Source organism: Thamnophis elegans, chromosome Z, assembly GCF_009769535.1.
Source record: "Thamnophis elegans isolate rThaEle1 chromosome Z, rThaEle1.pri, whole genome shotgun sequence".
Taxonomy (NCBI): domain Eukaryota; kingdom Metazoa; phylum Chordata; class Lepidosauria; order Squamata; family Colubridae; genus Thamnophis; species Thamnophis elegans.
The window spans coordinates 72,179,059-72,206,440 of record NC_045558.1 but is presented as its reverse complement, the minus strand read 5'-3'; the positions used below and the strand labels follow the sequence as shown (position 1 = coordinate 72,206,440).

Below are 27,382 nucleotides of genomic sequence, written 5' to 3'. Positions count from 1 at the left end.
ATTGTTGCAGCAGAACTGCACAAAACTGGCTAGAATGTAGTAAAAGGAGATGGAGTGGAAAACTAAAAAGGAATATTGACACCGTCAGGAAATGGAAAGAATGCAAGTGACAAAAACAGTAATAGAAGCTTTTAACAATAAAGATTATTATTCCTGATATTAAAAGAAGAAGAAAAATGCTTAGAAGAATAGATTATATGAGATCATGATTGAAAGATAATGAACAGTCACATGCCTTGTCCTCCCTAAGAAAGTATCCTAAATTTTCAGTGTGCTGTTTTAACAAAATCAATTCACTGGCTAATTTTGAATATGTGTGTGGTATCACATGTACAAGAATATAGATATGAGGAGGCACAGTCTCTAATAATCCAACATAGATACAGAAGCTCATTGGGTAATTTTGGACCAATCACTCTCTCTCAGCCCTAGACTAGGAAGTTAAAAACATCTGCCTGTCACCTGCACTGTGCTAAATTATGGTCTGTAATGTACAGGGAAGAAATTGTTTACTCCGCCGCAGATTGTTTGGAATTTATAAAATGTGTGTGTGTGTGTGTGTGTGTGTGTGTGTGTATATATATATATATACACACACACATATATATGTATATATATATATGTATATGTATATATGTATATATATATATATATTTTTACATATATATGTAAAAAATAACTCTTTTTTTGCAATATTTCCCCCCTTTTTAAAAAAATAAACAGGTCACGAGCTGTGTGAAATTAGAGAAAGAGCGCTTAAGAATATTTTATCTAAATTAAACCATAATTTGATTACGTATGACGATTTGGTTCAAGAAAAGCTACTATTTATCAGTCTTTTAGAATGGTTCAACTTTCCTGTAGTACCAATGAAGTCATTTATTTTTAATGAAAAAAATTTTTACTCAAATTTTTGTGTTAAAATGGGGGATGCGTGTTATACGCCGGTGCGTGTTATACGCCGATAAATACGGTATTTATAGAATATCTTTTTTTAAAAAATATTTTTAAGGAATTTTTATTTTTTAATTGTTTATAAAATATATTTACTACAAGAAATGTTATTCCTTTTTGCAAATGTTTTCTTTGTGATGCAATATGTTGCTTTTAAGTGTTCAGACCACTTAAGTGTCTTAAATGGCTGCTTTTCTATGGGCAGGCCAGGTTGGTGCAAGGCAGCTTTGCCACATTTAGTGTGTTTCACCCTCGTTGATTAGGTAATTCTGAGGTGGTTGATGGTTCTGTGAGCTTCCTGGCACTGTCCTTTATAATTTCCCACAATGCCTTATTATTTGGTGTTTTCCTGGCACTGTCATAATGTCCCGCAGTTATCTATGCATTAATAATGATCTAGTAATATTTCCTTATACATTTTAGGGACCTTTCCTTACATAATTGGTGTTTTCTACTTTTGGATTTTTAATTTCTGTTTCCGTTACTTAGCAATTGCAAAAACAAATCCCATGTGAAAAAGTATTCAAAATCTTCTTGATTTTAGTTGTCAATTTATTTATTCCTGCACATTGTAATATTTATTCATTTTCATATCTCTGTTTTTCCACTGTTGTGCACACACAATTCCAACAGCTGCTAAGATGTGTAAAATTAAATATATATTGTACTCCCTTTCAAATAGCCAACAAAATATTTCTGGTTTTAATTCCATATCTTGCTTTACCATTGCTTCTAACCACTAACTTCTGAATAGCTACTTGGACCGACCTAAGTACTGAACCTAATTCATATATTCCTGTTTTTTGGAACTGAGAACTACATTTCAGAAAAAGGAAATCTGTATTGCTCTGGGAATATGACATTCATTCTTAAACTATCTTCTTGGATGAAAGACTATATCTTTCCTGTTTGTTTATATCTTTCCTGTTTCTCATCCTTCCTGAAAAACTGTACATTGTTGGTTGAAAGCAGAGGTCCCTTCTATTACCTGTAGTCCTCAGCTTACAACCACAATTGAGTCCAATATTGTTTTATTTCTTTGGCAGGCAGTTAGAATTACTTAGCATAATGAAGAAGAGACAACAGAGTATGACCGCTTTCTTCTCCAAAAAACCAAGAGTTGAGGAATCAGCTGATCCACAACAGTCACCAGCACCAGCACCAGCACCGCCAGCACTACCAGCACCAGCACCACAAGCACAAGTACCATCAGCACAAGCACCACAAGCACCACAAGCACAAGCACCACAAGTGCCACCAGCACGACCACTACCACCACTTGAGGTCGGAGAAAGCAGCAAGTCCATCGACTCCACTGAAATTCCACAACTTCCTGACTGCTGGAATTTGCAGCAATACAGACACTTCAAGGACAGGTATGATGGACTGGCATGATCTGACAAGAAGGTGGGTTTTGAGTACTGTGCAAAACCCATGTTCTCATTAGAGAAAGGTATTCATGTTTCTAGAGAGTGGAAACATTTCCAGGTTGTGCCAACAGGGAAAACCAAGGATACACAACAAGCATCGCTCAGAAAAAAATTAAGGGAACATTTTCAATCAAAGGGACACCTTATTTGCATGGAGACCAGTAAGCAACAGGAGCAAGAAGCTTTAACCAAATCCCTGGATAAGTCAACTGAGAAATATTTATCCAGTACTTGCACAATATTTTCTATTATTTACGATCTGTGGCAAAGATGTAATCCATTCTCAGACATCGAAGTGCAGGTAAATTTGCTAAATGCGGTTGGAGTGGATGTGGCAGTTGCTTGCATTCACGGAGATCTGCAGTGAAAATCGTTGAATTCATTACAAACCAAATCAAGACCACCATGTTTTCCAGGATTATTGCAAATAATCAAAAGGTGTGCCTAATAATCGATGAAGCCTCAACACTTTCAATGAAAGTAGTCCTTATAGTTTTTGTTAGAGTTGAGGATCCAGAATGCCCAGCAACCATCTTCATTGAGCTTCTGGAATTACAGAAACAAGATGCGGAGACCATATATTCCGCATCAATGGGAAGCTTGTATAAAGTTGGATTTACCACCAAATATCTACGGAAGAATTTAATTGCTTTCTGCTCCGATGGTGCCAACATTATGCTTGGAAGAAAATCTGGAGTCAGCGCCAGAATAGCTCAAGACTTCCCAAACATCATCATCTGGCACTGCTTGAACCACCACCTGCAACTTGTGCTGGATGATGCAATAAGAGAAGTGAAGCAGATCAACCACTTCAAGATCTTCCTTGATAAAGTACACACCACCTTTCACAAATCCTGCAAGAGCCAGAATGACCTCTTCCAAATCTCTGAACAATTGGGCATAGAAATTGTAAAGATTGGCAGAGTTTTGGGACCAAGATGGGCTGCCTGCAATTTAAGGGCAACCATGACTGTGTGGCGTGCTTATCCAGTGCTACATCAGTTTTTTCAGGGCAATGAAAGATACCCAGGCATGGCTTCCCATTTTGAAAATTTAAATTTTTTGAAGGATTTGGCCCTCATGATTGATATCCTAAATGAGATTTCTCTTTTGTCAAATGCCCTACAGGGGAGAGAGACAAATATCATCATGGCCGAAAAGTTAGTATTGCGAATAATCAATGCTTTTGAAGTGCTTAGACAGAGAAAGGGCAGATATGAAACAGAACTTGTGGAAGTGCTAAAAACACAAGCCTTCAAAAACATAAATTTAGCTCCAAATCAACGATTTTTTGCCCTTCTTCATGACAAGCTTCTGTCAAGCATCATCACCAATTTGAAGAAGAGGCTGATAGATTGCGACCATCTAAGAATAGGTAGCCTATTGCCAGCCACAAACAAGTTACACTTTATCACATATTTGAAGCCAGATTACTGGAACATTGAAGATGTAATCGTTCCATGGGCTGAGGCAAAGGAAGCATTGTTGCATTTGGCAGTATTTTTAATTATGAAATTAATTTGGACTACAGTTTTTTTGGAAAATGTGCTGAAAAATCCACACAAGTACAAAATTCCTGACAGTATCAGAAAAGCTAGAGATATTGTCAGGACAATTGCTTTTAGTTCAGCAGAGTTGGAAAGGGGGTTCTCCAAAATGAACCTCATATGTTCAGAACAAAGAACACGCCTAATTGTTCCAACATAAGTAATCTGATAGTGATAAGTGTTGTTGGCATACCTGTTGAGAGATGGGACCCTACAGTGAAAGTTTGGCTCAGAGCACACCACCACACGGCTGATGATCCACGAGTAAAGACCAGGAAAGTTGCAACAGAGGAATCTGGAAGCCTAAGAACAGTATGGAAATATCAACAACCAGGAAAGGAATAACACAAGTAAGTATTTGAGTGTATCTCTTTCATTGTGTTATTCTTATGTAAGGTGTAAGTGCAAGCAATTAAAGTCTTGTTTTCGGTGTCTCTCCTTTATGCAGGTTGTTGGAGCAAAGTGATAAGGTGGTGTGCAGAAGACTGGCAAGCCACTGATCCTTCCTCTGTAAGTAGCTGTCTTTATTGCTGGGTGTGACTCTCTGGCCCACAGTCCGGCGGAGTCCTTGGTCACTGCTTGGAATATAGTGGCGGCGGAGGCTGTAAACCGGATTGCGCCTTTACGGCCTCTTCGCAGCAGTGGATCCAGGAGGGCTCCTTGGTTCACCGAGGAACTCCGGGAGATGAAGCGCCAAAAGAGATGCCTAGAGCGACGCTGGAAGGCTAGTAATTCCGAATCCAACCAAACACAATTAAGAGCCTTTATTAGGACTTATCTAGTGGCGGTATGGGGGGCAAAATGTGTGCATTTTTCCGCTCTTATTGCATCTGCAGAATCTCGCCCAGCCGCCCTGTTTAGGGTAGCCTGCTCCCTCTTGAAAGGGAGGGATGCGGACGAACCCCTACAGGGTAGAGCTGGGGAATTTGTTCAGTTTCTGTCGGATAAAATCGCTCAGATCCGTATGGACCTGGACTCCACTTGGACAGTACCAGCCGAGATGCCAGGGGAAGGTCCTGATCGGATTTTATGGAGCGAGTTTCAACTTGTCACTCCTGAGGAAGTGGACAAGGCCATGGGAGCGGTGAGTGCCTCCACCTGTTTACTGGACCTGTGTCCCTCCTAGCTGGTCTCGACCAGCAGGGAGGTGACACGTGGCTGGCTCCAGAGAATTGTTAACACCTCTCTTCTGGAGGAATCCTTCCTGCATCCTCTAAAGGATGCAGTGGTGAGACCCCTCCTTAAGAGACCTTCCCTGGATCCAGCCATTTTGAATAACTATCACCCAGTCTCCAACCTCCCCTTTGTGGGGAAGGTTGTCGAGAAGATGGTGGTCTCTCAACTCCGACGGACCTTGGATGAAACTGATTATCTGGATCCCTTTCAGTCAGGTTTCAGGCCTGGTTATGGCACCGAAACTGCTTTGGTCACGCTGATCCATGATCTCTGGAGGGCCAGGGATAGAGGACATTCCTCTATCCTAGTGCTTCTTGACCTCTAAGTGGCCTTCGATAGCATCGACCATGGTATCCTTCTGCGATGGTTACGCGAGGTGGGAGTGGGAGGCACCGTCTTAAAGTGGTTCTCCTCCTACCTCTCGGACAGGTCGCAGACGGTGTTGGTTGGGGGACAGAGATCGACACCTAGGCTCCTCAAATATGGGGTGCCGCAGGGCTCCGTCCTGTCCCCCTCCTATTTAATATCTACATGAAGCCGCTGGGTGAGATCATACACCGGCACGGGATTAAATATTATCAATATGCGGACGATACTCAATTGTATCTGTCTGCCCCGTGCCAACTCAGCAAAGCAGTTGAAGTTATGTGCCAGTGCCTGGAGGCTGTCAGGGTCTGGATGGGAGCGAACAAGCTTGCACTCAATCCAGACAAGACCGAGTGGCTATTGATGTTGCCTCCCAAAGATGGTTCAGACATTCCACCTCTTAGCCTGGGGGGTGAAGTTATACACCCCTCGGAGAGGGCCCACAATTTGGGGGTCCTCCTGGATCTACAGCTGACGTTAGAACACCACTTGTCAGCTGTGACCAGGGGGGCCTTTGCCCAGGTTCGCCTGGTGCACCAGTTGCGGCCCTATCTGGACCGGGAGGCACTTCGAATAGTCACTCACGCCCTCATCACCTCAAGACTGGATTACTGTAACACACTCTACATGGGGCTGCCCCTGAAAAGTGTTCAAAGACTGCAGTTGGTCCAGAATGCAGCCGCGCGAGTGATAATGGGTGTACCTAGATACACCCATGTTACACCTATCTTCCGCGAGCTGTACTGGCTCCCCATTGGTCTCTGGACCCGCTTCAAGTTGCTAGTCATTACTTTTAAAGCCCTACATGGTATTGGACCTGGCTATCTGAGAGACTGCCTCCTGCCATTCACCTCCCAACGACCAATAAGATCGCAGAGGATGGGCCTCCTCCGGGTGCCATCGACCGGACAATGCCAGCTGGCGGCTCCCCAAGGGAGGGCCTTCTCTGTAGCTGCACTGGCCTTATGGAACGAGCTACCCGCAGAGATCCGGACCCTTACCACTCTCCCGGCCTTCCGTAAAGCGACCAAGACCTGGCTGTTCCGGCAGGCCTGGGGCTGTTGATTGAAATCCAGTTCCACGTGATTGAATGGATGATATCTTATTTTAAATAATTGTATTTTTAATGTTTTTATGTCTTTGCTTTTGTTGTGAGCGCCCAGAGTCCCTGGGGAGTAGGCGGCATACAAATCTTATTAAAGTTGCAAAGTTGCAAAGTGTGGTCTGTGCTGTGTTCATCCTTGAGATAGTGAAATGCAAGCAATTAAAGTCTTGCTTTCTGTGTCTGTCCTTTGTGCAGGTTGTTGGAGCAAAGTGATAAGGTGATGTGCAGAAGACCAGCAAACCAGTGAGATCCTTCTTATATAAGTAGTTGTCTTTATTGCAGGTGTGCTCTGTGCTGTGTTCATCCTTGAGATACTGAAGTCCATGCAATTAAAGTCTTGCTTTCTGTGTCTGTCCTTTGTGCAGGTGTTGGAGCAAAGTGATAAGGTGGTGGTGGTGCAAAAGATGCAAAAAGGACAGTAGTTTTCCTTTTCTATTATTTTGTGTGCTGGTTTCATCCCAATGATGAACAGTCATCTTCCTTCTGTAAGTAGCTCTTTTATTGTTTTTGTACTTATTTTAATCTTATTGTAGTTCATCCTTTGGGGCAAAGAATTCAGTGACATCATCTTGACCACTCCCGCCCGATCACATGGCCAGCAAGCCACTCTCACCAGGTCACATGGCCAGCAAGCCACTCCCACTCAGTCACATGCCTGGCAAGCCACTCCCACAAAGCAGCCCACACCCACAGAGTAAGTTCCAAAAAATTTTGAAACCCGCCACTGGTCACAACTAATGGATTCACAAAGAGCTGATCTTACAGTTGCAGAAAAAACACTAGGATGGAGAGGGGCAACCAAGTTTACTAATCATAAAAAGCATAGTTTGCAAAAACTATGAGAATGATTATCATTTTTCTATTTCCAACAAAAGTTAAAATATAATACCAAGACTTGTTAACTTGAGCTTGTTCAAAGTAAATGATACTGAACAAATCTACATAATACAGAAGAAACACATTTAGAAATATAACAACACATATACATGCATGCAGAATCTTCATCCATCTAGTCCAAGGCTAGAGAAAATGCAGCCCTAGAGCCATTTGTTCTTGCCAGCACTCCAATTTTAGTCAACAGATATATTTAGTCGAAAAATATTTGCCCTTTTCTTTTTTGCAAATATTGATATTTTGGAAGGACTTTAAAGAGCAAAATGGGAATCCTGGGAGCTAAAATGCTTTAAAACTCCCATTTCATATCTTTGAACTGAAGAACCATCCTCAAAAGCAAATCTTGGCCATGCTAGTTTTACGAGGTAGTGCTGAACATGTTATGCAAAATTTTGTGGCCTTCCAGCTGAACATCTGACCTAGGTAAGACTGGTAAAGATATTGCTTCCCAAGTTCATTTTGGTTGGAAACATCCATAGTTACATTTTAGACTTTGAACAACATACAAAGCAGCTGCTGCAGAAATTTCAGCATTTTTATGTTGGGGGGGGGGGGGCGGAAACTAGTACTGGGCAATATACATGGATGCATGAGTGAGAAAGATTCTTATTCTAGTCTGTAGGAAACAATATCTGTGCTTGTAACTGAGGATGGCATGTGTACTGCACATGAGCTAGTCTATTCACACAGCCAGTGAAAACAATTGTGGAATCAGCAAAGGTTGTAAAAGATGTCCCATGACAGTATGGGAATAATCAGAGGGAGAGAAGCAGCATTCTTTTTTCCATAGCTACATCCCACGTTTCCCCTCTGTATGGGCAGCTGCCATACAGATGTGCCCTGACACTGAAACAGGTGGTTTATAATTAGCAAAACTAGCTAACTTGGTAACATCTCAGAAATAATCCAAATTAAAAACAAGGAGATGCTATTTTTCAACCAAATATTTCACTATTTCAACTGTGTACTTCTTTCTGGAGTGTAGTGTAGTTGTCCTCTTTGGAAGAAAAGAGAGGAAGAACTGAACTGGACTTCTGGGAGAGGAAGAAACGTTTCCTCTATTACAAAAAATGTTAACATTATTTTTTATGGCAAAGTAAAGTTGGAGAAGTGTTACTAAACCTGGCTGCCTGCCACAGGGTGGAGTTTTGTTTTGGTATCCTTTTAGAGTCTGCAGGTGTTTGGCACATAGAGGGAAACAAGGACAGCTGTGATAGTTCAGAGCTGCTATTCCCCTCCCAATATTTCTCAGAAGTGATGCAGTGTAATGATGTCTTATACCTGGTATCTTCTACTTGTGTGGCATGACTAATACAGAAAATCCTTGCATTTTACACTATATAAAGGGAAATAAAAAGCTCTTACAATAGTCAGTTGGCAATAGCTGTCCAAAAATATTGTACATAGTGCATATTGTTGTGATAGCTGCATCAGGAACTACATCCTGTCAATGTAGCATGGACTGTTTTTTAAATTAGTTTTCCATGGGCTCTTCCAAAATACTTGTATTTGTTGAGTATAAATTTGTATGTAAGAAAACATGTTTTGAAATTTAAAATATTTTACATTGCTTGCTTGTCTTCTTACAAGAAGAGGAAAGGAAGAAGAACAGTGCCTATTTAAACCACATTAAAAAGAAAATACATCACAATTTGACTGTGCTCCCAAATTCTGAATTCTATAACAAATTCTTTTGAATAGATAGACCAGAGTCACCCTATAGAGGAGAAGGATAGCATTAAAGTTTAATAAATAAATAATATCAGCAGATGTATCAGCAGATGTTGGAAAACTGCTAACAGGCTGGAAGAAGGAATCAAGTGTGAACTTAACTAGAGTCATTGTGCAGCTGCAAGTGGCATATGCTTGACCTTCCTCAAGTTCCAGGAAGCCTTATCTGGTCATTCCTGAAGGAAGTCAAGTAATCTGCTGAGATTCTTATAATTAGGTAGCAGACAAGCAACTGACTTTAACTATACATGCCTGGTTGCTTCAGTCTGACAGCAAGTGAATGTTTAAACTAGTCTTTTCTAACCCCATACCTTCCAGATTGCAATAATCTCTAGGTATGCTGGCAGGGGATTCTGGAAGTTATAGTACCTACACATCTGCAAAACAGCAGGTTGAACAAGTCTGATTTAAGAATGTTGAGAATTCTTTTAATGCTGTACATAAACCTTGGACTGATTAAAGGCCTGTTTAAAAAACAAAGTTTGGAAATGCTTACTTATTTTTTAAAAAAACTGCATGAAAATGACCAGCATCATTGTAATTTACTTAATTGAAAAATGTTCTACATAATATGTGCCTTATATGTTAACCAAACATGTAAAATGGTTAATTGCCCTGATTTTATATCTTCATTATTTCTTTTCGCAACTGAGGACTACATTCATTCATTAAAACATTCAAATCTATCATTCTTTTTTCTGTTTTACTTCAGTTTGGTATAACTTGCAAAACTGTTTCAAAAAGTTTCCTAAAACTATGAAACAGATCTTGAAAATGCATATCCTTTAAAAGAAAGAAAAAATCCAATCCACCAACAATGTATATGCTATGATAATACAATATAATCTGATAAAAACCAAAATATTCATGCTTAAAGTAAATATTTGTATGGATGGATGTAGTATATATGCATGTATGCCTGGGTGTATGTGTCTATATAGTACTACATTAGTTTGGGATGGAGGTTGGATACTGAATGGAAAATATGCCCTACACTAAATGTTCTCATACCCATTAATGAAATTCCAGGAGAGAATTCATCTTCTTCAAGGAGAAAAACATAAATCTACTTTATTTTTGTTCAACTTTCCATCTGTAAGATGAACGGTTCCACCACAAAACCACGGTAGACTAAAGCCCGTGTGACTAAAGCGCGTGTGACTAAAGCGCGGTGTCAAAACCGCACCGTCAAAACCGCGTGACAACAGCGCGCCGACAACAGCGCGCCCACAGAAGCGCGCTGTAACATAACCCTAAGAATAACCCTAAACCTAACCCTAAACCTAACCCTAAACCTACCCTAAACCTACCCTAAACCTAACCCTAAACCTAACCCTAAACCTAACCCTAAACCTAACCCTAAACCTTACCTTAAATTAAATCGCGCTTCTGTCGGCGTGCTGTTGTCGGCGCGCTGTTGTCGGCATGCTTTTGACATCGCGGTTTTAGCGCCACGGTGTTGTCGGCGCGCTTTTGACGTTCGCGGTTATGTCGTGCCACGAAGATGAACTGGTATCTGGATATGCTTTCATGTGCTAGTATAATTAGAGCCAAGACTTGCGCATGCGTGAGAACGGGAATGGCTGCCGAGCCTCGTTGCTCCGATTGCTACAAGACAGAAAAAGACCAGTTTTGGCGGCCAGGACCCCTGATATGGTAATTGAGGGGTTCCTGTGGGGTGCCAATGTTCGGGCTGTCCAGGGAGGTGGCTGTTTGAGGAGGGGGCTGCCTTTGAGCGGCTCCGAAACGGCGTTATCTCCTCCAGCGTGGTTTCCCTCGTCGGCCCTTTGGAACAGCTGGGAAGCGGCGGTGGCGGCTCTGTGCAAGAGGCGGCGGCTTCGGCCCCGCTGCTTTGAGAGGCGCCGAACTTTTTCGCTGATTAGGCAGCACCGAGGGGTTGGTTTGCACCCCGAAGAGGGGGTGGGGAGCCCAGGAGAGATGCTTAGACCGGACTGGGAGACAGAGGAACTAGTTTCCTGTCCCCACCGCAGCTTTGCTAACTCCCCCCCCTGCATCCTGGTGCGGCGTTTTTCTTCCACCGCGCCGCTGTTCCTGCGGGACTTCACATTGCCGGACTATTTGCCTGCTGGGACTGGGACTGGGACTGGAACTTTAGAAACTCAACGACAGGCCCTCGGTGGCAGCCAGTACCATCAACTGCTACCACTGCCTCAGGAGTGCTGTGCTGACCAGTATTATTGCCTTTTACTGAGTCACCTTACATCAGGCACCATTACTCCGGAGAGGCAGCGTATTAGGAGCGTGGACTCCCCCCAGTGGCCACTACTGGTGCCTTTTTTACTTCTTTGTCATTGCTGTGTCATCCTTACCATCTTCTTAATTGGCACTTATCCACCCAGCCTACAACTGCAGCCTTCAGAGTTTAACATCTACGAACAAACTATACCGGCTCAATCAGCATTACCTCTTGCTGCCCTAGTGACATCACTCCGGCCATCCAGACCCTACGTTCTGCTACACATTTGGCAACCCGGATCCAACATCTTTGGCGATCCTTTTAACCATCTGGACTTTTGGGACTTTTCGACCTTACCAGAGGGGGGGAAACGCCACCCTCCCCCCCCCCTGTATACCCTCAATGGATTGGAGATGGCCTCTCAACTATTTTATTAACTATTTTATCAACTAACTGCCTTAGGAAGGGAGAGGAGTGGAGTACCTCTCCCCCTCCCCCCTTCTCACTTTGTTCCATCTTAGACTGCGCAACTTAGTCTCCGCATTTTATGAGTGAGGTGTGAATGATGTGACTGTTGGTGTATGTGCCCACTTTTAACTCCTATCATTGTTGTATTTTCTCTGTGTTTTTTAAATTGTTAGTGGGGAGTGAATGGTGTTGTGATTATGTATGTCTGAATAGGCTGGGGCCTCACCCAGGCACCCTCTATACTGAGTGCTCTGCAGAGGTACTAGAGGGGCCTGGGTCAATCCCAGCCATAGAATGCTTGTTTCGGAGGACCTGCCGGAGCACGCAGAGGTTATGGGGGTGGATAGGGGGACCACGGACACGGGAGTGGGCCGGAGCATTACGGTCTTAACAGGGAGGGGCAGATATGGCGGGGACTTTAGGGCAGGCCATTACCGGGGAAGGAGGGCTCGCTACGTCACAGAGATCCCTCCTTCCGGCCCTATGAGTCCCACTCCAAGGCCAGGTGGTGTGAGTAATCAGGACCCTGGCCTCAGGCTGCTGTCGCTAAATACCAGGTCTGTAGTTCATAAAGCTCCTCTCGTTCGGGACTTAATTTTAGACGAGAGGGCAGACCTGGCATGTATTACTGAGACCTGGCTGGGCCCAGAGGGAGGAGTCCCCCTCGTAGAGATGTGCCCAGAGGGTTTTCAGGTGCTCCATCAGCCGAGAGCTAAGAGAAGGGGTGGGGGTGTGGCCATTGTTATCCGAGAGTCTCTAGCACCTCGTAGGATCCCTGCTCCGGAGCTTGTCGGGTGTGAGTCCCTGCTGGTGAAGTTGGACCTCAAGGGTCAAGTGGGTCTGCTGCTAACGTACCTGCCTCCTAACTGCGTTGCAGCAGCCCTCCCCTCGCTCCTCGAGTCGATAGCCGAGCTGGCAGTTGAGTTCCCCAGACTTATGGTTCTGGGGGATTTCAATTTGCCTTCGCTCGGTGAACACTCTGATGGAGCGCAGGAGTTCATGGCTTCCATGACAACCATGGGCTTGACCCAAGTAATCCGAGGACCAACCCACTCAGCGGGTCACACGCTTGACCTCGTATTCCTCTCGGAGCAGTGGAATTGTGATCTTGGTCTGAGGGGTAGCGAGATCTTGCCCCTGTCATGGTCAGACCACTACCTATTGAGGCTTGACTTTCGGAGACCAAACCCCCACTGTAGGGAGGAGGAACCGACCAGGTGGTTCCGCCCCAGGCGACTTATGGACCCTTTGGGGTTCCAGACGGAGCTTGGGGTTATTCCTGATACTCTCGCCCGCAGTCCGGCGGAGACTCTGGTTGCTGCCTGGAATTTGGCAGTGACGAAGTCTCTTAACCGGATTGCGCCTCTACGGCCGCTCCGAGGCAGTGGATCCCGGAGGGTTCCTTGGTTTACTGAGGAACTCCGGGAAATGAAGCGCCAAAGGAGACGCCTAGAGCACTTATGGAGGTCCAGTAAATCCAAATCGAACCGAGCATTTTTGACAACCTACACCAGAGATTACGTTCGGGCAATTAGGACGGCTAAGAGAACATATATTGCCTCTCTGGTTGCGTCTGCTGAGTCGCGCCCAGCCGCCCTGTTTAGGATAACCCGTTCCCTCCTAAATAGGAGGGATACGGGCAATCCGCTGCAGGGCAGGGCTGAGGACTACGTCCAATTCCTCGCAGACAAGGTTGCTCGGTTCCGGGCGGACCTGGACTCCAATCCTGCAGAACCAGCCGAGGCACTAAGGGATGATCTGGTAAGCCATCGCTGGATTGAGTTTCAAGCTGTTACCCCTGAGGATGTGGACAAGGCGATGAGAGCTGTAGGTGCCTCCATATGTGTGCTGGACCCGTGCCCCTTCTGGCTGGTTGTAAACAGCAGTGAGGTGACACGAGGCTGGATCCAGGCGGTTGTTACCGCCTCTCTACGGGAGGGAGTCTTTCCCCCCGCTTTAAAGGCGGCGGTGGTGAGACCCCTCCTGAAGAAACCATCCTTGGATCCAGCTGTTTTAAATAACTATCGTCCAGTCTCCAACCTCCCCTTTGTGGGGAAGGTTGTTGAGAAGGTGGTGGCCTTTCAGCTCCAGCGGGCCTTGGAGGAAGCCAGTTATGTCGATCCATTCCAGTCTGGCTTCAGACCCGGCCGCAGCACAGAAACCGCTTTGGTCGCGTTGACCGATGATCTCTGGAGAGCCAGGGATGGAGGCCACCCCTCCATCCTGGTGCTCCTTGACCTCTCGGCGGCTTTCGATACCATCGACCATGGTATCCTTCTGCGACGACTGCGGGAGGTGGGGGTGGGAGGCGCTGTTTTACAGTGGTTCTCCTCTTACCTCTCGGACAGGTCGCAGTCGGTGTTAGTTGGGGAGCAGAGATCGACCCCTAGGCCCCTAACGTATGGGGTGCCGCAGGGTTCGGTCCTGTCCCCCCTTCTTTTCAACATCTACATGAAACCGCTGGGTGAGATCATTCGACGGCACGGGATAAAATGCCATCAATATGCGGACGATACTCAGTTGTATCTGTCCACCCCGTGCCAACTCAACGAAGCGATGGATGTGATGAGACAGGGTCTGGAGGCTGTTAAAGACTGGATGGGGGTCAACAAGCTTGTGCTCAATCCAGAAAAGACCGAGTGGCTGCTGTGTTTCCCTCCCGCGAATTGGCCAAGTGTTCCATCTCTCAGGCTGGGGGGTCAAATTATACGCCCCTCAGACAGGGTTCGCAACTTGGGAGTCCTCCTGGACCCACAGCTGACCTTCGAACATCATTTGTCAGCTGTGACCAGGGGGGCATTTGCCCAGGTTCGCCTGGTACACCAGTTTAGCAATAGCAGTAGCAATAGCAGTAGACTTATATACCGCTTCATAGGCCTTTCAGGCCTCTCTAAGCGGTTTACAGAGAGTCAGCATATTGCCCCCAACAATCTGGGTCCTCATTTTACCCACCTCGGAAGGATGGAAGGCTGAGTCAACCCTGAGCCGGTGAGATTTGAACCGCTGACCTGCTGATCTAGCAGTAGCCTGCAGTGCTGCATTTAACCACTGCGCCACCTTGGCTCTTTTGTGTCAGTTGTGTCCCTACCTGAACCAGGAGGCCCTCACAACAGTCACTCGTGCCCTTGTGACCTCTATGCTGGAATACTGCAATGTGCTCTACATGGGGCTGCCCTTGAAGAGCATTCGGCGACTTCAGCTAGTCCAGAATGCGGCCGCGCGAGCGATTGTGGGTGCACCTCGCTTAACCCACGTAACACCTATCCTCCGCGAGCTGCACTGGCTACCTGTTGATCTCCGGGTGCGCTTCAAGGTGCTACTTATCACCTATAAAGCCCTTCATGGTAGTGGGCCTGGGTACTTGAGAGACCGCCTACTGCCAATTACCTCCACTAGACCGATACGATCGCATCGATTAGGCCTCCTCCGAATTCCATCTTCCAGCCAGTGCAGACTGGCAACTACCTGGAGGAGAGCCTTCTCGGTGGCTGCTCCGACCCTTTGGAACGAACTCCCCGTGGAGATTCGGACCCTCACCACCCTCCAGTTCTTCCGCGCCGCTTTAAAGATCTGGCTGTCCCGGCTGGCCTGGGGTTAAGATTGTAGCCCCACCCAAACTGTGTGACTGTTGTGCTCTTTTTTTAACATGTTGTATTGTCTACTGTTTGTCTCCCCCCCCCTTTTTTGAATTGTGAGCCGCCCTGAGTCCCCCCAGGGAAAAGGGCGGCATACAAATAAAGGAAACAAAAAAAAAACTAACTAAAATTCTCTGGTTCTTTGGAATTTTTTATTTTTTAAATATCCTTTGCATATATGGTACACAAACACAATTTAAAGCTGACATGTTTACAACTACAAAGTCCTTTTTCCCTGTAAAATTTTATCAGGTAAGAAATAATGTTATAAAGATGTAAGTAACATTATGTCCTTTGTTATTCTCTCATTATATTCTTGTCTATCTCATATTCACAAGATTATATTGTAGGAAGTATTGCTTTTAAAAAAATAAATAGAGACTTTTGCTTCTCTTCAAGCTTTTAAAGAAAAAAAACTAAAACAAATAAAATATTGTTCTTAGATTTAAGTATCCTATTTCTGATAGTAAACTTAGTTTCAAAAACAAGACAGAAATGAAACAAGGAGACAAACATTTCAAGAGTCGCAGGGAAGAGTCCTAGTAACTTAGAACTGAACTAAAAACCAGTAAACGTCTTTATTCTACTCTGAGTCTTTGAAGTGCAATTCAAAGAGACATCTCTTTTAAACAATGAAACACCAAATGAGTTAGGAAATCATGCCTTATACTTAAAAACAAATATATGCAGATACACTCTGTCAGTAGTGAATTGTATTCAATTGAATCAAGAAATATGTTTTGCATGTTCTTAATCCATTTATTTTTCATTGTTTTGCTATTGCCAATTAAGAAAAATTGAACATCTGTCAGAAAACCAAATATTTTATATATGTAAATATTATTATTGTATTTTTCGGTCCATAAGAGGCACCTAGGTTTAGAGGAAGAAAACAATAAAAAAATCTGCCTCCCAGAGTCCATCCAGTATTCATCTGGCTAGCATCCTTGCAGCAAACAGCCTGGTCAACTGCCTCCTCCATGTCTGCTGCCTTTGCCGGGGAACATTGGAGCCTTCGCTTCTGAGCAGCTGATCAGCGGCCTCCCAGAATACCGCCAATCAGTTGTTCCAGGCAGCGGGGATTGTTGCCACCATTCACTGCTGCTGCCTATTGCCCATATTCTCTCCATAAGACGCACAGACATTTCCACCCACTTTTGAGAGGGAAAAAAAAGTGTGTCTTATGGTGTGAAAAATACAGTATTTTCTACTTAATCAAATTTGTTGTTATAATATGGTAAATTCAATTTGAATCCCTAAGGCACTTGAAAGTAAGAATCTTTTTTTAGCAATCTATACTAATTTCTATTTGTCAATTTTAAAAAAGGTATTGAAAGAAAGCATGCTGTACTAAATTTTACTTCTTTTTCATTACATCATGGGTAATTTAATCTAAATGCAATCCACAGAATACATATTCATGTAAATACTATGACTAAAGCATTTTGTATCTCTCCTGCAACCCAATGTAATTATTGTATATAGCTACTTCCATCAGGTAGTAACCAATATTACCACTCTCTGACATGATAAAAAAAAATCCTGTCTTTTCCAGCTTCTAAAAACTATCGTAACTCAGAAGGTCTCCACTGTTAGTAACTTAGATTCCTTGACTGCTTAAATAGTTAACTGTGCCAATTTTTGGATTTTTAATTTCATATTTATTGTATTTCATGTTATAAATTGCCATAGGACAGTTTTCCCACTGGGAAGACATACATGTATATATTGTTATCCGATATAAAAAAATAATTTTATTTCAAATTATAATGCATACAAATATGGCTATTTTATTTGGACAATCTGGAAAGCAAATATTTTCCTTTTTCAGAATAGATGAACAGATGTGTCCTTATCACACATCTGTGTGCCGAGGTGGCGCAGTGGTTAAATGCAGCACTGCAGGCTATTTCAGCTGACTGCAGTTCTGCAGTTCGGCTGTTCAAATCTCACCGGCTTAGGGTTGACTCAGCCTTCCATCCTTCTGAGGTGGGTAAAATGAGGACCCAGATTGTTGTTGGGGGCACTATGCTGACTCTGTAAATCGCTTAGAGAGGGCTGAAAGCCCTATGAAGCGGTATATAAGTCTAACTGCTATTGCTATATTGCTATCATATGATGAATCATAGAAAATGTTAGCATCTGTAAATAGCCTAATGAGGAAGAGCATCAAGTAGTGGAATGGAGGTGAGAGAACAGATTGAAAATACTGAAGGTATTCAGAATCCTTAACATAAATTTAGAAGTTGAGTAATAATTAAGTAAAGCCAGTATAGAAAGTATGTATTATTTACAACAGAAGAATTTATGAAAGAAACTAGCTTACTCTCAGTTTAATTTCTGGATTTCACCTCTGACAAAGTCACAAATATTTAGTTTTTCAGCCTGTTGCATACATAATTAATCACCACCTTAGCATAAATGTAGATATGAACACTTGTAAAATTATCTGCATATCTCATTATTCAAAATCTGACACTTAATTATCTGGAAATTTATAATGTGTAAAAATTGACTTTCTTACTAATAAGGCAATATTCTTACTGCCCTTTCTCTTCCCATAAACGTACCTACCGATACACTTATATTTCTATAGAAATCAATTGTAACCAATAAAAGCCCTTCACCATTATCTCCAGATAAGCAAATTACACACAGGAAAAAAAACTGCTACTAATTCAGTACACATAGCCAAGGGCTTCAAAATTGGATAAGTCGGCAATGATAAGTCAGCATTTTTATAACAACAATTCACCTTCTTAATGGCTATTTGGGGAGTATATGTGTTGCAACAAGGTAATACTTTGCCACGTAAAGTAGTAACATAAATGTAGCCAGTAAAGGAAAAATGTCATGTTATTCTTGTCTTTGAAGTTTAAAACTTTTAATCACTGCCATCTGTCTTGTGAGGCAGATTCTACAATATGATAGTTAATATTTCTTCCTCTTTAATGATTACCATCTTTCTTTATTGGCTGTAGGATTCTTATTTCAAAACAATTCTAATGTATCTCTGACTAGCTTTTTCCATTATGCATTTTTTTTGGTTGTGTTCTAAATATAGAGAAAGGCATTTTTATTTAGTTAAGAGGTGCTTCTGTTTTTTGTATTAGTTCTTGCTGTTTATTGTAGCTGGTAAGTTTATAAAATATCCGTATTAAGAAGCAAAGTGCTGCTAAGTATAGATATGAGTAATTTGAGGAGTTAACAAAATTTCTGGTTTTAGAACAAAACATCCAACAGGTTGTCTAGGATGTTCTTAGTAGTAATTGTTACTTCTCAAATAAGATATAATATAGAAAATATTGAATTAATGCCTTATTAATGTAACCAAGTTAACAATGAGGGATGGAATAATAATAATAGAGTAAAAAAAAATTACTCATTGAAGTGCAGCTTACTGTCTTATAATTTAAAAATTAGTATCAACATCAAATCCTCTAGAAAAAATAAGAATGAAATTACATTTATTAATAGAATCTTGGGTAAAATGAAAGTATTAAAGAGAATCTGTTTCATTATTCCTATTTGTAAGATTGTGGATAAAATCTTCCTTTTGTCCATTATAAATACATTAATATATTTAAACTTGAGATTTTCAAATAAGAGTTAACTGTAAAAGTAATTACATTTTACACGTTTAGCATTATGAATCATAGCAGCTGGCAACCAGCAAATTTGAACATTTTGGAGTGGATCTGAAGAATAAGGTGTCAGACATAGGGAAATGGAGAATGCTGATCCATAGAGTGGCTAACAACGACGATCATGGATTGTATTAATGACAAGTCCACACTTGAACATGGATTTAAAATGACAAGTCCACACTTGAACAAGACACAACAGCCTAATGCTTATAATGCCAAGTCATTAGAATGTGGTTAGGACCCTATAAACTATCTTACGATACAAAATACATGAGTTTGCACTTTTTAAAATGACTTTCACAATGTGTAGAAAAAATACTTATTTTAAAAGTTATATTAGTTTTAAACTGGGGAGATCAGTTACAAAGATTATTTGGCAATTTTAGAATAGTCCAAACTTATCTTGATGAGGGAATAAAGATAAGCTGCTTTGAATTCTCAGAAAAAAGATAAAATATATATCAAACATTACTTAATTAATAGTACCAGTGATAGTGATTGAATATTTTAAAGAACATACAGCATGTAAAAGTATTTCCAAGATAACTGACCTGAGGATCTGAGAACACCTGCTTCATGCTGTTGATTGGGCCATATGGAACTCCACTGCCCTCAAAACGTTCTAGCCATTTGGAGGTTTCTTCTTCCAAGAACCTAAGAATAAACAGGAAAAAAGAGTAAAAATGCATTTTAAAAAAATAGTGATTAGTAGCAGTCAATAATGCAATAAAACTGTTCTGCACATGTTCCTCAAAATGGAGAAAACCAAGCCTGGAGGCAAAAATCATGGTTAGACTGATTTCCAATTCTATCTGATTTTCTGATGCAAGCCAGCAGTGATACAAACCAAAATTATCAGAAGTTTCAAATATAAGTCAGTATATTTCCTCCATTCTTAATTATAATAATAAGCTTCACATTTTTATTTCATATTTTTCACAATAACAAGAGATAGATGTGATGTGGTTAAGAGTCACATACCTGAAAAAGCTGTTCTATTTTTAAATACAATGCTACAATTCAAAGTCTCACAAAGTGTTTTCCTCTGCTACATCTGAAACACATGTCCCAATTAAGAACCACAATTGTTGGTCAGATGGCAATATTGATTATGTGTTTATATGTTGTATGACTGTAATATTTGTCCCAAGGTCATCCGGTTGCAAATCAGATGCATTCTCCTTATCCTGCCTGAACCAAAATATCACTCTTTTACTGGTTTGCCTTCTCAGGACCACTTATACAATTATACTTTGTTATCATATTCACATTGTTAGATACATATATCCTGTTTTTGTTAGTACAATGTGACTTTATCCTTGAGAGATAGAGTTACTGGTAGCAGCAATTCATGCACTGTTCTGAACAAACACAAAGTTGAAATAATAGTATGATTGAAATCCTACAAGTTACTGTATTTAATGGAATATATTTTAAAGTATGTCTATAATATTAGTATTTTACAATCAGGAAGTCCAGTTTGCACATCATGAAAAGCCAGAATAGTTGCTTTTGGCAATGAATGAATGAAACTTGAGAAGTTCAAACTTTACTAATTTCTAAATGAGATGACTGATAGATTTCTGATGAATATAAAATCCTTGACTTCCATGGAATATCTGGAACACAGTTTTTGACTGTGTTTCAGATATATACAGATAGTCCTCGATTTAAAACAGTTCATTTATTGACCATTCAACGTTACAACAACATTGAAAAAAGTGATTTATGACCATTTTTCACATTTACAACTTCTGCAGTTTCCCCATGGTCATGTGATCAAAATTCAGTTGCTTGGTAACTGACTCATATTTTTGAAGGTTGCAGTGTGCCAGGGTTATGTGATCACCTTTTGCCAACTTTTTATAAACAAAGTCAGTGCAGAACCCAGATTTACTTAACAACCATATTATTAACTTACAACCACAGTGATTCACTTTACAACTGTGACAAGAAAGATCATAAAATGGGGGAAAATGTGATCTGATGTTTCCCTGGGGAGTTACACCAAAGTTTATCTTAGAAATGGCAGAAACTTCAGTTAGCCCTTTTGGTTTTATCAATGCTGGCTTACATCAGAAAATTGGATGGACTTATAGAAATTAATCAGGAAATTAAAGAAACTTCTTGAATGAGGAGCAAAATGTTTTCAAGGGTTAGGCTCCAGAAGCTGTTTGGGATATTCAATTATTGGTTATTGCTAATATTTCACAAACTTAAGAAATCAGAAATTAATACATTTTTTAAAGTTAATACCACTGTGAAATAATTCAAGGCTAGCTTACTTTTTTCTTTGGATTAATGTATTTAATTACATGGAGAGTTTACTGGCTAAATATTAAACAGCACCAAACAGAAGCTTATAATTATGCCATTTAATTTATAATTTTATTTCTTAGCCATTTTAACTAAGCATTTGCTCACCTAATATCTCCAGTTATCCACTTTTCAGATAAAGTTATGTGGGTTGTTGTTGTTGTTGTTGTTGTTTTTGGTATATGTTTTATTTGCAGTTGTCCTTTAACAACCAACATATTTTGTGGATAGTGTAATGGCTGGGTCAATACATCCTTTACACAGTGTTAACAATAATAATGCAATTACATATACATAGTTTTTATCTTCCAACTTCTAATCTTAAGACCCTCATTATAACTATAATATATTCTTTTATATATTAATATGTATAATATTTTTTCCCAATTTGTACTTATTTTTCCCCAATTGTTGGGCTTCTTCCATATTCAACTCTTTATTTTTTAACAATAGTGTTCTCTCTTTATAATTCTTCATTGCTTTCTCCAAAAATATATTTCAATATCCACTACATTTCTTCATACAATGTGTTTGTTGACCCCGGTTAAATCACCAATATTTCAATATTTTAAATATTACTTAAATTCCACAATATTTCCAACAGTTTTCTATAGAGATCAATAAAAGCATTTATTAGTAAAATTTAATAGGTCCCGGGATTATATCTCTGAGTCCTCTGAATTTGTAGTCTTTAACAGCTATAAATGCCAATATATTTTTTCACACTGTTAATCATAACAATATATTTAAATATGCCTAATCACAATTTTCCACTTCCTAACCTTAGTACATTTATGGTTATAATAAATGTGTGTGTGTGTGTGTGTGTGTGTACATATACATATGCATATGCATATGCACATACACATACACACACATACACACATACACACATACACACATACACACATACACACATACACACATACATACATACATACATACATACATACATACATATCTCAATGGTGGGTTTCAAAAAAATTTAGAACCTATTCTATAGGTATGGCTGTTTTGTCGGAGTGGCTCGGCGGTCATGTGACCCAGTGGGCCTGGCCAACTTGGAAAATGTGGTGAAACACACTTAACAACGCTCTTGCTTAGCAACCAAAATTTTGGGCTCAATTGTGGTAATAAGTTCTCTTTCTTTTTCCTTCCTTCCATATTTCCTTCCTTCCTTCCTTTTGTCTCTCTCTCCCTTTTTCTTTCTTTCTTACTTTTTTCTCTTTCCTTCTTCTTCTTTCTTTCTCTCTCTTTCTTTCTATCTTTGTCTCTCTTTTTTCTCTCACTCTCCCTTCATTCCCTCCCTTCATTCCCTCCCTCCCTCCTTCCTTCCTTGTGTGTATCTCTCCCACTTTCTTCCTTCATTCCTTCCTTTCTTTCTCACTTTATCTTTCTCTCTTTCTCTCTCTCACCCCCCTCTCACACACATTCCTTCCAATTATTTTCGTAGATATATTCTATGAACTAAAACTGGTGCCCAATAAATCCAATGATCACATTCTGTGTCCTACAAGCCAATTCACAGAGCTCCCAATTCAGCCTCTTACCGCTCTGGGGGTTAACCAAATATGGTTAGTTGTCCTGTTATCTCTTGGCCTTGGTTCCCACCTTTTTAGCAGAGTGGCAGAGAAGGCTAATTTCAAATGGTTTCCCCCCCTTTTGCCAAGATTTCTCTGCTGCTCAGTGGGTGACCTGATGGGTGTCCTAAGGTGTTGGGCATGCAACGGAAGGCACGCATGTCACACACACACACACTCTCTCTCTCTCTCTCACACACACACACACACACTGCGCTTGCTGCAATGCAAGGCACATGTGTAAGGGGGAGAGGATCAGCTGGGAGGCTGGCAAAAAAGAACCCTTGTTTCTCCGCTACTGCGGCTCGCAAAAAAAAAGAGGCAGGGATGATGGCCACTGCTGCCGCTGCAGCCCTGCCTGCCCTGCTTAGCTGGATGGCTGGCTGGGAAAGTGGCGAGGGGGCAACTGCCGGCCATCATCTCTGATTCTTTTTTTTGCAAGCTGCGGCAGCGGAAAAATAGAGGCTTCTTTTTTGCCAGCCTCCCAGCGGATCCAGTCCCACTTACATATGTGGGGTGTGTGTGTGTCTGTGTGTGACAGCCACCTCGTTTCCAATGGTGGTGGTGGGAAATCCATTCAGAAGGAGAAAAAACGCATGGATTCCATCCCCCGTTGGAAATGAGGCAGATGTCAAAGAGAAGGGAGTGCATGCCATGTGGGTTTGTCCAACAGCCGAATCCTCGCTTCCTGTTCCTTCTTCGGCTGTTGGACAAGCCCATTTGGCGCATGCTGCTCCCTTCTCTTTGACAGCCACTTCATTTCCAATGAGGGGGAAATCCATGCAGAGGGAGGAAAAAAGGCATGGATTCCCCCCTTACATTACATATGCAGTTTGTGTGTGTGCGTTTGTGTGTCAGCCGCCTCGTTTCCAATGGTGTGTCTGTGTGTGTCAGCCGCCTCATTTCCAATGGTGTGTGTGTGTGTGTGTGTGTGTGTGTGTGTGTGTGTGTGTGACAGCTGCCTCATTTCCAATGGTGGTGATGGGAAATCCATTCAGAAGGAGAAAAAACTCATGGATTCCACCCCCCATTGGAAATGAGGTGGCTATTGAAGAGAAGGGAATGCACACCACGTGGGTTTGTTCAACAGCCGAATTGTCACCTCCTGTATCTTCTTCGGCTGTTGGACAAGTCCATTTGGCGCATGCTGCTCCCTTCTCTTTGACAGCTGCCTGGCTTCTAGTGGGGGTAGGAAAGAAATCCATGCATTTTTCCTCCCTCTGCATGGATTTCCCCCTCCATTGGAAACGAGGCGGTTGTCAAAGAGAAGGGAGTGCACACCACATGGATTTTTCCAACAGCTGAATCGTCGCCTCCTGTTCCTTCTTCAGCTGTTGGGCAAGTCCATGTGGTGCGTGCTGCTCCCTTCTCTTTGACAGCCGCCTCGTTTCCAATGGGGGAAGGGGAAATCTATACAGAGGAAGGAAAAAAGCATGGATTTCTTCCCCAATCCCACTGGAAAGCAGGCGGCTGTCAAAGAGAAGGGAGCACGCGCCACGTGGGCTTCTCCCAATCCTCTACTCCGGCAAAGGAAGTGGGTGGGTGGAGCAATCCTGGTGCAGACAGGCAGAGCGAGCAAGTGAGCGGTGACTGGGCAGGCAGGTGGAGGGAGCAAGTGGGGGACACAGGCCAGGGGAGGGAGCGTTCCGGTACGGAGCCTCTGGAAGATCAGGTATGAGAAGGCATGCTAAATTTCACCAACTGGTATGCCTGTACCATACCAGTGCGTACCGACTGAAACCCACTCCTGATGTGTGTGTGTGTGTGTGTGTGTGTGTGTGTGTGTGTGTGTTCCCCAATACTTGCTATTCTTTACTATTCATTTTTAATACAATCACAGTATTAGAAGATATTATGTCTCTATCTGTCATCCCTCAGCCTTTTTAGAATTTCATCATTTATTGACTTTTTGATGATTTTTTTTATATTTCTCTTTTGGGATCCTATATTTCTTTCTAATATTTTTGCACAGGCTGAATATTCCCTCTGCCTTATCCCTTATCTCCTTCTGCTGCATCATTTGGGTGTCCATCCATAACCCTTCAATTACTTTTGAGAAGTCTTTCTCTTTTCCTCTGTGCTATTGTAAGCTCTTAAGGAATTATCTATTCGACTCTTAGTATTTATCGTTATTGTCCTTCCATTGTTTTTGTTTTCTTGTAACTTATTTTAATTTGTCTCCACCACCACTCCTTCTGATTTCTCATCTTTCTTCTGAATATTTTGTTCTACTTTTCTCACAAGTTGTTGAGGATCTTCTAAACACACTTCTTTATCCTTGGACGATCCTATCATTGTCTCATGATTCTTTGTCATACTTTCATAAAAACTTTTAGCCATCATTAACATTTCTTCATTGTCTCCTGCTGGGTCATTTTGTACCAAATTAATATATAAAAATTACTCAATATTCTCTAATATTCCAGTGTTCCAATCTCTAAAAAACTCCAAAAAAGCAATTATTAATAAAATTTATCAATCCCAGAATTATTCCTCCAAATCCCCTAGTTTTCTAGTCCTTAAAAGCTATAAATATATACTTTACAGTCTTTATAGTTCCAACTTACACCTTTCCAATTGTCCAAATTATAACTCTTATTTGTCTTTTCTTCTTCTTCTCTCCCACGCTTTCCATCACTTTTCTTCTTTTGCCTTGTAGAATGATCTATCAAATGATGTTGGTGAATCAAATCCAGCTTGGCCCTTGAGGTTTCCTCAAATATTTCAAATCCACCTTTCAATAAACAGTTCAATAAAATTTTGATATTTATAGTTCAATTGCTTTAAAAATCTTCAAATAGCTCAGTAGATATTTCCAAGCCTCCAAATCACCTACTAAGATAAAGTCAAGATCAAATAGCCTTCCAGGTGTTGCTTGCTTTCTCTCCTTTCATTACTTTTACTCAAATTTCCCAAGTTGCAGTAATCTTCTTCCTCCAGTAGATGGCTCCTCTGCTCCCAATTCCAGCATTCAATACAGTATAAAAGTCAAAACAGCTGACTGTCAACCATTTAGTGTTGTTAAATACAGAATTTAGAAAAGCAATTTCTGCCAATAATCACTTTTCACAATGTTGTTCGACTTTTTCCAGGCTTCCTGTGTTTTAAAACATCCTTTAAATATTTCTTTTGCATCTGAGTCTTTAATCTTTAGTCTTTCTCTTTGATTTTTAGTCTTTAATCCTTCTCCATAAATCTAGTTGCCATTTTCTTACTATTTGGAGATTGTTTTTTTGTAATTTTTAACTTGGGTTAAATCTTTGGGGTAAAAGTAGGAAGTTATTGCACCCAGTTTCACTGTCCATGCACTGCTCCAGCACAAGATCTTAGTGTCCTGGTTGTCCCTGCTTGTGACAAACCAAGATGGCTGTCATCCCTGCTGCCATTTGGGGGAGCTTTCTTCGGATCAATGAGGAAATTGCAGTATCCTCATAATTGATGAACTGCCTCTCCTTTCTTCACCATAGGGTCTCCCAGCAAGCAGTTACTGGCTCATTTTAAGGAGCCTGGTGGAGTTCACTATTTTCCAGCCATTCCCGCTGCAACATCAACCTAAAATCAGATAAAATTATGTATTATCTGCATTGTTTGTGTGTGTCCATGTCCATGCATATGCATGTGTGCACACACATGCATATTCACTCCAATATTTGTTGTTTGTTTCTTGTTGGTATTGTTTCCTTTCTTCCTTTTACTATTTTTAATCATTTTTTCCTGTATGCCTATATGCAAACATGCTCAAGAGAAGATTCATTTAGTGACATTACTTTGAAGAAACCTTTATTATACAGTTTCATTAGTACACATTGCCCTGCCATTAATACTAGCCATACCAAAAAAGCTTAAATATTCTTTACATGATAGTAATCATTTACACATGACACATACACGCAGAATGCTCAGTATGATTAACATATGAAATTTGCAAATAAATGTATTAAATGTTGAGGACATACCTGGCTGACAATATTCCAATAAGTTCTTTCCTATTTACCACTCGCTGCTGGTTATTTTTGTATTTGGGGTCATGAATAATTTCAGGCAAACTGAGAATCTAAATCAAATGAGTTAAAATACATTCAGGAACATAATGCCAGTGAAAGTTCTAAGCTTTAATGCTAGTGTATGATTTATTGAACATTTTAATAAATAAAACCACACTCTTTAAAATATATTTATATGTATGATTATTATAAACATCATCTCTATATTTCATTCATTTAATTTCTCCCATGCCATTGCTCTCTACATTTACAAAACCATTTCTATATATCAAAGGTGTTTAGAAATCTGTATATAACAATATTAATTATATTTGCCACTGTGTTGATAATTT

At 41.2% G+C, this 27,382-nt stretch overlaps 1 protein-coding gene across 4 annotated transcripts in view; it reads right to left on the bottom strand.

Annotated features, from left to right (window-relative positions):
* The window catches only part of SUGCT (succinyl-CoA:glutarate-CoA transferase), a 418,586-nt gene that overhangs the window by 143,958 nt on the left and 247,246 nt on the right, over positions 1–27,382 (bottom strand). For 3 of the 4 annotated variants that reach the window (XM_032237977.1, XM_032237976.1, XM_032237978.1), the window contains exons 11-12: positions 27,003–27,100; positions 19,702–19,804 (exon numbers count right to left, since the gene is read on the bottom strand). In XM_032237977.1, coding sequence (XP_032093868.1) covers positions 19,702–19,804; positions 27,003–27,100 — 201 coding nt within the window. Of the gene's footprint in view, positions 1–15,970; positions 16,658–19,701; positions 19,805–27,002; positions 27,101–27,382 lie in introns of those variants that run through there. The other variant, XM_032237974.1, reaches the window with a different exon arrangement.